The following is an 8,983-nucleotide window of genomic DNA, read 5'->3' as shown; positions in this document are numbered from 1 at the left end:
AGCGGCAGTGGCCCAGAGGTACAGTCACATTGACTCTTTCTCATCGTACGTCTAGAACCGACCCGTCCGCACAAGTCGAAACAGACACAGCTTGCCTGTCCTACTACACCGCAAGCAACCGGCTGTTGGAAGAGGATCTGATCAATCTCTGAATCATGGTGATGGACCCATGCTGCTGGTCTAGGACATTTAGCCCCCCTCGCTCCCTAGAAACAATCAATGGTTCGCCGCCGCGGACCTTGTCCGGATCGTATCCTTTTTCGTGATTGTTTGTGACGACGGCAACGGCCGTGTCCGTGTGTATGTGTGTGTGTGTGTGTGTGTGTGTGTGTGTGTAAAGAACCAACACTGCAGAAGACAATGGGCGAAAGGTTTGCCAGAAGAGGCAAGACATGTGGGTCCGGCTTCTCAGCCATGCAGGAACGGAAAGTGAGGCGTCGTCGGAGACAGCGGAGAGAACCTGACGAAAAGGTCGATAACAATGTTGGGATAGTGTGGCCTGGTGGTCAGGGCGTCGTCAAACTCTGGATAAGTCGACTTGTCGGGATTTGACATATTTTATGCACAGTCGTCTGGCTGAGTGCAGTGCAAGCCAGCCAGACAAGTCATCGCATCCCGCGAACTTTCCCATTGTCTTCCGCGGACCGGAGCAGGCCAAGACCTTGCAGCGGGGCCGTTCGGCTTCCAGATGGCCTTTGCAGAACGAGATCCGGAGCCGTGTCTCCTGCTTGCATGTTGCATTGCGTTGGATGTCTGATAAAATGAAGCCTCGTTCTTCGGCACCATCAAAGGAGGAAGAGAAGGGGGTAAAAAAACCATTGACGGTCCAGGGGGTGTTTGCGGAGCCAAGGAAAGGGAAAAGAAGGTTTAGCCAGGCCTGCTAGAGAACGGTAATGCATATCCCAGGGCGATGGTGCAGGTCATCAGCAAGAAGAAGTGAGGAGATTGCCCAATAATCTCCACATGCAATATCGCTTGTTTTGAGGGTCCAGCTCCGCGGGCGACCTTTGTCTCTTGCTCGGAATGCAATGGATGCAAAGGATGCGATGGCTGCAATAGTTGACACATCGCTGCCATTATTCCCTAAGATTGCCTTCTCCTGAACACTTGCAGAATGACGGACGAAGACACCGCAGCGGCCGACGACGGCACCGGTGGAGTTCGCTCAGTCCGAGCACATTGTGGTTTAATGAGAGAAGGCCACTAACAGGTGTCTCTTGGAACATCAAGACACGCAGCTCGGACGACGGTGGCCGACTGACTGCCAAAGCCATGTACTTGTAGCATTGAAGGTCGTTGAGGCTGCAAGGAGAAGCACTGCATCAAGTCATCGTCGTGACGCCAATAGTCAGTGGGTGAAAAAGGTCGTAGGGTCGTCGTCGAAAGCCTGTGCAACAACGTGGCTCCCGACTCGGGGCATGTCGGATATGCTTCCTTTCTCGACAAGCGTCGATTTCGTGACGAAGGGTACCAAACAAGTTCGGCTCGTCATCTCAACAGCGAGAGGCTCGTGTTGGGCCCCTGAAAGAATGCAGAGCGCCTTTTCCCGATGTGACGCTGTTGCCATCAGCTGAGGGTGGAAATGCAGGTCCGAGTCCCTGGGGCAGTGGGTGGTGATGTGATGTCGGTGACAGTACAGAGTAGCGGGCCGATGGATCGGCAGGCTTATCGAGTAGGTCGAAATGGCATATGGAGTATCCGTACTACAGGCTTTGCCAGCCGCAACGAGCTCGCTCGGACCGCCGCAGCTCCTGACTATGGAGAAGGACGACAGCCGTTGAAGCGAGCCGTTATTGGAATGTCGTGGGCTTCAGACACGCTGCATTCCTCGTCAAGACCCTATTATAACGTTGTTTCCAGCCTTGTCGTCACCCGGAAGGGACCGCTGCCGTCCTTGTCTGAGTGTGACAGAGACAAACGAGATTGAAAAATCCAAGACAGTGGAAGCGGTCACGCGTTGGCGCGGTAGGCCGTCAGCAGATTGCATTCAGAATAACGCACCTTTTCATCTCAGTCCATTCCCAGCCAATATGATGGGATGCCAGAGCACACATGCGGCAAAAGGGACTGCGGCATCGCAGCAAATTCCGTCCATGGCTCGCTCGCCAATGGTCGCCCGCTGGATGGTGCGTGTAATTGGTGTTGTGCGGCCCGGCGCGGTTCTGAGTGCGTACGAAGTGACCGAGAAATCGAGAGCCACGCAGCGGCACCTTAGGTAGCCAGGTCGGAACAAAGTGGATGACGCGAAAGGAAGCTAGGGCCACGAGCCAAGCCGGGTGTTGACTGGCTGCGTAGTGGGGATCCGCCATGTGTCTGCCTTGTCTGTTAGGCATCGAGTCAATGTCCTGCTTCTGCTGTGGGAAGCGCGGCAGCACGTACCGACTCTGCTTGTCTTTGGAAACTGTGTGTCGCTGCCGCAGAATTGCTGGCAAGACCCTGCCAGCTGTGAAACTTGCCTGGCGCATTGCTTCAGAAAATAGCTTTGGGGCCTTGGGCTGCTAAAGTCCAGCGCTAATCCTCTTCTAGCATAGTCATTCTGTCAAAGTTGCAACCACTGCCCCCCTTCTCGCTTATCTCACGCCCCTCCAACTCGCGTGCCCGTGGACCGTGGTGCCCTCTTTCCAGGAACGCTTGCTTTCATCGAGTCACGACGTCCCGCCGCCCGACCTAAGGTACCTGTGTATCGCACTACATCGTCTACAGCGAGGATCAGAATGGAAAGGCTCAACACACCGCATCATTCGCTGCCGCGTGCTACGATCAAGGCCAAAGAAGCGTCCGGCAACATTAGCTGTGTCTTTGGCCCTCCGTCTTTTCGGGACCCATTGGACGACAACCTTGCACCAAGTAGGGCGATATGCCATCAGGCTATTCCGGATAACCTCTCGTCAATATCACAGGCTGGCAGGCCATATCTTGCAGCCCACTGGCGCTCGTCCCCTCAGCAGCTTTCATGCACATCACTCTTGACGTCCATACTGGTCCACGGTTTTTGCTTCTCCTGCATGCTCTGCGCTAGCTTCACGACGGCTGCGCTTGCTGATAACCGTTGAACTCATCATCACTCACAATGCTCGCTGCACAAAATACGCTCCGATTGCGCCCTCAGTTGCCCGCACGGTTCTCTGCGTTCTTCCCGGCATCTGCACGGTGTCGTCAACGGGGCCGCTTGAATCGCGTCTTGATATTCCACTGACTAGGAACAGAACACGATTTCGGCCATGTGGAGAATATCGAGTCCCAGAGCCATCCCGTTTTCGACTTTTGCCATCCGATCCGGGCCAGGGCCTCAACCTGACCGCTACGGTGGGCTTACGGAACACCGTCCTCGCGTGCTATCCGTACTCAGTGCGGATATGACCTCGCGGAGTGGACATTTCGGTGATTAAACATCAATCATACTTTGCACAGATACGGGACCAACAAAAACAAGAACTCGGTACCGCGATCCTCATTACTCATTTTCTTTCCAAATCTTTGCAGTTAGTTCCACAGAGCTGTGGTCCACCGCAACGGAGGACAAAGGCCGCGTTCCATATGGATCACGAAGATAGGTTCATAACAGGTCAGGTCGGAAGCAAGACACGACGTTGAAATGGGGGCGACGGCCAAACCTCGGACGGCAGCGCTGTGCCTCTCTATGCAAGGTACGAGATCTCAAGCATCAGCCTGCACTGGCCTTGACAAGACGGCAAACCGGCGTTCTTGCGCGGTGGAGGGAGCCGTCGGCGGGATGTTGTCCTTGGACCATGGTTGTGGCTGTTTGATCACCCTGCCAGAATGTGACGCACGCTACCCCGAGCTTTCTGAAACTCTGAGCCAGCAGATGCCAGCTGCACATCGCCAGCCTCGAACCCGAACGGCCTCCCCCGCCGAATACGCGTTAATCGCACACCACTGTGTACTAGGTATGTATCCGTAGAGCTCGCCTTTATCTTCGGCATGGGCGAGGATGATTTTTATGTTGTTGGTATGTCCTGGCAAGGCAAGCCCACGCTAGCCCTAGGTCGAGGTCCGGGTCCGGGTTCAGAGAAGACGGCGACCAGCTATCCCACCTCGACTGATCGTCCCGCTACCCTGGCCGACTTCAGTGCGTTCAGTCAGGATGGGAGAGTTCATGTTGACCGCTGTCGACTTCCCGCACGGCCGGACATCATCCGCTTGTCTGGGAACTGCATTCTATCGACCTCCCCTCGAGTTGCCCTTGTGCCCTCTTCTGCCCGTAAGAGCTACGGCGAGAAGAGGCCATCAGGGAGAATGGAGCTCACGGTTCGGGATCCCGGACTTGAGTTTAACTCAGGCAAGCGAAGGGAACGGAGGTATGGCCTAAATAGGAAGCTTTGCCGTTGGGTCGAATACCATGATACCATCTGCAAAGCTCCTCCGTAATCTTAAATGTTTACCGTCTTCTGCATTCTTGCTGGTAGCGGCAAACAATAGAGGGGCATCCGGGAAGCTCTGGAAGAATCAACGACGATCATCCTCTCCCTGACAGGCGCATCCTGTGCCGCGCGAACAGCATCGTGAGACTTTCGTCAACGGAGAATGCGGTGACTAGGATAAGGCAAGGGAAATTCGGCCGGGGCGGGTGCCGCTTCTGGGACTGTGTGCGCATAGACCATTTCCTAAGCTGGCCGTCACATTCATGTGCTTACCATAGTAGAGCTGGGACGAAGTCGACGAATCAGTCGAGTTACTGAGGCAATCGTTGTATACTGCTATTTTGAGTCTCCAGGCGGTGGGTTGTCTACCCAAGTCTGTCGAAGCTCGTCCCGGGCACGAGGTCCAAAGCAAGCGCCTCCAATGATGTAGAGCAATTTGTTAGCGATTCAGTTTCCTAGTCCCTACGCACGCGGCACAAGTTTGATGCCCATTCTTTTCGAAAAAGACGTCACGTTGGAAAAGACAAGTAGAGACAAAGCGTAACGCCTGAGGAATGCAGTGAAATGGATTCGTCTCCACCAAACAAACCACTGACGGAGCTTTTTTTTTTTTTTTTTGGGCTCCGGGGAGTAGCACTAAGCAAAATCTATCCGTTGAGGAAAATGGTGATCAAGTCTAGGCCCCTCGACGCCGGGATGCTTGGTTCGTATCATTCGTCATACCGTGGGCCTGTTTGACCAGTGAGCGACCCAGGCATGATCATGGATCATAATCTGAATCAGCCAAGGGGAGAGAAAAGAAAGAGGAGCGTGATGCCGTGGTCCCTCAGAGTGAGGCCTTGGGCCCAGCGTCTGTCGGGATGCTGCCAGTCGGGTTTTGCTGACTGATCCCGTGTGGGCAGTTTCAGAAATGGACCCTGGGTGGATTCGGCCTAAGCTTAAGCCGCAGGAGCCAATCAATATCCTGAAGAGCTGGCCCTGCAAGCGCTAGGAGCTTCTCAGCCATCTCATTGGCTCCCTCAGATTCATTCCATTATGTTGAGTGGGGCGTCAAGTTCTCACTCCCACCACACTGCCCCTGCCCGTCTGCCCGTCTGCCTCCCCTACCCTGCTCTTGCTGCCAGCTGTCGCTCTCTCCCAATGTTTGGCCTGATCTCCTTCCCGTCCCACCTACCAGAACGGATCTCACACACACAACGCACCTGTGCATGCACAAGACTATAATGGACACGCTCACTCGCATCACACTGGTCAACAAAGGCCAGAAATAGCTCTTGCTTTTTCGAGATGACTGCCCATTCATCCGGGAATCGTTGCGCGGCGCATGCGGGAGTGAGATCGGGTCGCAGAACTTTCGGCCGCCTCGCCCTAGTACAATATGCGCCTGGCGGTTGCTGAGATTACCTGCCAGCCTTTCACATTAACCATCTCTGTTTTACACCGCATCAGCAGATCTGGTTTGCCCTCCTCGTCCCGCCTTGCTCGCGCGGGGCTCCGGCCGCCAGCAGACGAGGACCTTGCCGCCGGCATGGTCTTCGTGGTTGGGCAAACAATAATAGAAACATCCCAGCCGACTAAGTGATGTGCTCGCCTACCTGCATGGGCTCCGGAGGGAAAAACATCGCCCTCCTTGCTGCCAGGCTCGACCGTGATGGGGATTCGTCTGGCAATGGCACGCTACCTACGAGGAACGACTCCAGCCATGAGATGAAACTTGAACCTCCGAGGAAGAGCGACAGAAACGGGGATCTGGGTATGTCGGCAGTCGACCTAGCTGGGCTCGGCGACCTAGCGCTACTGTCATCCTTTTTTCTCTCCGGCGACGGCTCCTGGCGGACGGTAGCCGTCGCCACCGCCGGCGTACCTGCCGCTCACCTGTCAAATCTGCACGATAATTCCCTACATTGTGGGTGAGTTCCACCAGCTCCTGCAAGAACGAGAGACTTTCTTCGGACTTTTACCACAAGGTCGTTGGGTTCTTCTCATCCTGGCAGATACCAGCCATGACGGCTGACTGCGGTTCGAAGAGGCAGATACGCACGCAGCTAACCAATTCATCCTTGAACAAAAAGCATGTCGAGTTCCCTGCGTAGTGTACGGCTCAGTGGAGATTGCAAAGCCTGTCAAGCCCACAGCAAGTCTGAAACGACAGGGAAGAGACGGCCGATCTTCCTCGCCTCGCTGAGGCGACGAAACATGCCATTTTCGACGTCGACTTCTCCTCGACCCGTGGTGGCCGTGGTGGTCGTCGCGGTGGGCATCCATGACAACCCCAGTCGTGCCCAGCAGTCGTGCCGGCCGCTTCCCAAGGCGAAGTATGATTCGTGCACGAACCAGCCTGTCCGGTGTGGTTCTCTCTATCCGCACCAGCGGCGGTGAACCGTGATGGCGGAGAAGAATTGTAAACGATGCGACAGCAGCATGCACCCAGCCATCTATTTCCACCGTGGTTTCCTCGACAAGTTTCCCCCACCCACGATGCGACGATGGCTAGTTCTCTTCGCGCAACGACACTACCAACAGAAGCTCGTGTTGATGTCAACCCGCAGGCCTTCTCCAGTTTTCCCTGCGACCGGCGGGCTCGTCCACAGGGCTTCGCCGCTTTGCTAGGTGGTCTGGAAGGGTGGAAGTGTGCTTTGAGCCAATGTTGTGCAGCACCCGAAACACGATGAGAGGGGCGGTTTTCAGGTACATGAAACACTGGCGACGACTTTCTAGGGACATGTCACCACGCCTTCCAGAACGACTTGAGGCAGCGATGGGCCGTTTATGTCAGCTTTGAACATGGTCGCTCAGCTCTTGAAGGTTGCCAAACGAAGGGATCTCCCTAGCAAGGCTGGGTGGGCTCGGACACCCATCTTGCGCTCTACCCACAGTCCCTTTGCAGGGTATCTCGTTGGTGCGTTCCGGTTGGCTCAAGTGTGGTCCGACACCACTCATGGAATCCAGAGCATCGACGACCAGCTGCCAGAGTGGCCGTTCGAAGCATGTCTTCCTCGACAGGCTCCGCTGCCACGGATCCTGATGATTGGAACGGACGGTCGGCCGGGAGATCTGGAGTACACGGACTGGTGCTTCCTATTCTCGAGCCTCGTGGGCTAGGGAGACACGGAGACAGACAGCCAGCTAGACAAGCATCTGTGGCTTGACTGACTGCGCTTGATCCGTACTGACTAGCTATGACGTTCCGCTACATCGTCTTCTCGAATCATGCTAGTCACCATGCCAGCCTTGTCCTCTCGTGTCCGGACGTCGTCGACCCCGTACCCGGAGCAAAAACCCGGATCAATATCACATCGCCGACCTCTAGATACGGACGAGGCAGCAGTTGGCCAGTGCAAGTTCCCGACTTGGATACACGGGGACCTACTAGGCGCTCTTTTTTTGGACTTACCTCAAACTTGACGGCTTCTGCCATCGAGTCTTTTACCCATACCACCTTCACCTCTACCGCCCACCGCTCTTGTTTCACATCGCCATGCTTGTTTCGCCGCCTGGCAGTCCCATGAACAGGAAGATCTGTGCCAGGGCCACTCTATCCCGCCTCCCACCACGCACCGTCCTTCTCTTTTCAGTCCTCGTCCGAAGCGATAAACAACAGGTCTGGTCGGTTCCTGCACAGCATGGATGGCGCCCACCTTCACCCACTCTGGCAATGTGCTTTGACGCCGTGCCCGAGTTGCACAGGTACCACTCGGGCAGATATCTGAAACATTGACAGACAAGAGATCCATTCTTCTCGTAACTAACAGACGTCTGCTCGTCTTTCTGGCGCCCATCGTCGTCCCCCCTCCGCCACCTCGTCGGCTTCACTTGCCTCGTGGGCATGTCATGCCACATGCCTCGCCTGCTCTAGTCCGCGTCTGTGGACGAAGAAGCGCCGACACAGCCTCTAGAGCTGTATGGAATCCTTCCATCTCGCAACCGAACTTTGCCTCTATAGCCGGTTGTTCCTGCCCGTCTGTCCGTCGCCCGCCCTCTCAGGGAAGTCGTGATCCCGTCATGTCAGATTCTGCCACGGTCATCTACGACTTACCAGACGTACTGCCGCGGCTACTGAACTGACAAGTCGCCATCAAGCCTGCCTGGCCTTCCCATTTGGGCAAACGTTCCTCCCGCTTTCCGCCAGAGACCAAGGTGTGTCTTCCGCACCTCTCATCCATGATCTTCCAGACCCAGGTCTGCCTGCCCAGATCCCAAAAGCTCCCCCCTCGACGTCGCCCCGCTGATGGACCCTTGGACAAGATCGACTCCTGAAACTGCAGTCTTCGTCCGTCTGCGAATGCTATTGGCGTATGCCACCCTGAGGCATAAAGATCTGGTAGGCGCTCAGACTTGGGATACCGGCCGGGGCAAGGAAGGGCCTCCCTCGTGTCAGTTTGACTCGTTGGTCCCTGGAAAAACAAGTCCACTGGTCCGCCGGGCGTCTCCTCCGACTGGTTGAAGAGCGAGGATGGGCGGCTTCCATGGTTGAGGAGAATCAGGAAGTCGCATTGCGACAGAGCTCTCTCCCCTGCACGTGGCGTTCCGTGAACTCTCGAAGGGAAGGTTTGCCGAGTATTTCATGCCCTCGCGCTTGGCGCCGGCAAGGCTGGGTCGAT

General features: G+C 55.7%; 6 protein-coding genes across 6 annotated transcripts; 3 read left to right on the top strand and 3 right to left on the bottom strand.

Moving 5' to 3' along the window:
- Nucleotides 1-1,348: 1,348 nt before the first annotated feature.
- Nucleotides 1,349-2,465, bottom strand: CORC01_14181 (uncharacterized protein; the record flags this gene model as incomplete). The annotated part of the gene is made up of 2 exons (XM_022625792.1): nt 1,349-1,598; nt 2,002-2,465. 2 exons carry the CDS (start codon nt 2,463-2,465, stop codon nt 1,349-1,351), a joined length of 714 nt encoding a protein of 237 aa, XP_022467706.1.
- Nucleotides 2,466-3,075: 610 nt separating this feature from the next.
- CORC01_14180 (uncharacterized protein) lies at nt 3,076-3,360 on the top strand (the record flags this gene model as incomplete). Its single annotated transcript, XM_022625791.1, has 1 exon — nt 3,076-3,360. A coding segment is annotated over one exon (285 nt), but the record flags the coding sequence as incomplete, so codon positions are not given.
- Nucleotides 3,361-3,942: 582 nt separating this feature from the next.
- CORC01_14179 (uncharacterized protein) lies at nt 3,943-4,389 on the top strand (the record flags this gene model as incomplete). Its single annotated transcript, XM_022625790.1, has 1 exon — nt 3,943-4,389. The coding sequence occupies one exon, from the start codon at nt 3,943-3,945 to the stop codon at nt 4,387-4,389; it is 447 nt and encodes a 148-aa protein (XP_022467704.1).
- Nucleotides 4,390-5,760: 1,371 nt separating this feature from the next.
- Nucleotides 5,761-7,484, top strand: CORC01_14177 (uncharacterized protein; the record flags this gene model as incomplete). Its single annotated transcript, XM_022625788.1, has 4 exons — nt 5,761-5,960; nt 6,023-6,292; nt 6,455-6,727; nt 7,259-7,484. The coding sequence occupies 4 exons, from the start codon at nt 5,761-5,763 to the stop codon at nt 7,482-7,484; spliced, it is 969 nt and encodes a 322-aa protein (XP_022467702.1).
- Nucleotides 6,282-6,815, bottom strand: CORC01_14178 (uncharacterized protein; the record flags this gene model as incomplete). The annotated part of the gene is made up of 1 exon (XM_022625789.1): nt 6,282-6,815. A coding segment is annotated over one exon (534 nt), but the record flags the coding sequence as incomplete, so codon positions are not given.
- A 923-nt stretch (nt 7,485-8,407) lies between the features above and the next one.
- CORC01_14176 (uncharacterized protein) lies at nt 8,408-8,782 on the bottom strand (the record flags this gene model as incomplete). Its single annotated transcript, XM_022625787.1, has 1 exon — nt 8,408-8,782. A coding segment is annotated over one exon (375 nt), but the record flags the coding sequence as incomplete, so codon positions are not given.
- Between the last annotated feature and the right edge of the window lie 201 nt (nt 8,783-8,983).

This window comes from Colletotrichum orchidophilum (genome assembly GCF_001831195.1).
Source record: "Colletotrichum orchidophilum strain IMI 309357 chromosome Unknown Scaffold_248.1, whole genome shotgun sequence".
Taxonomy (NCBI): Eukaryota; Fungi; Ascomycota; class Sordariomycetes; order Glomerellales; family Glomerellaceae; genus Colletotrichum; species Colletotrichum orchidophilum.
Note: the sequence above shows the minus strand (reverse complement) of the source record. Positions and strands in the feature narration are given on the sequence as shown.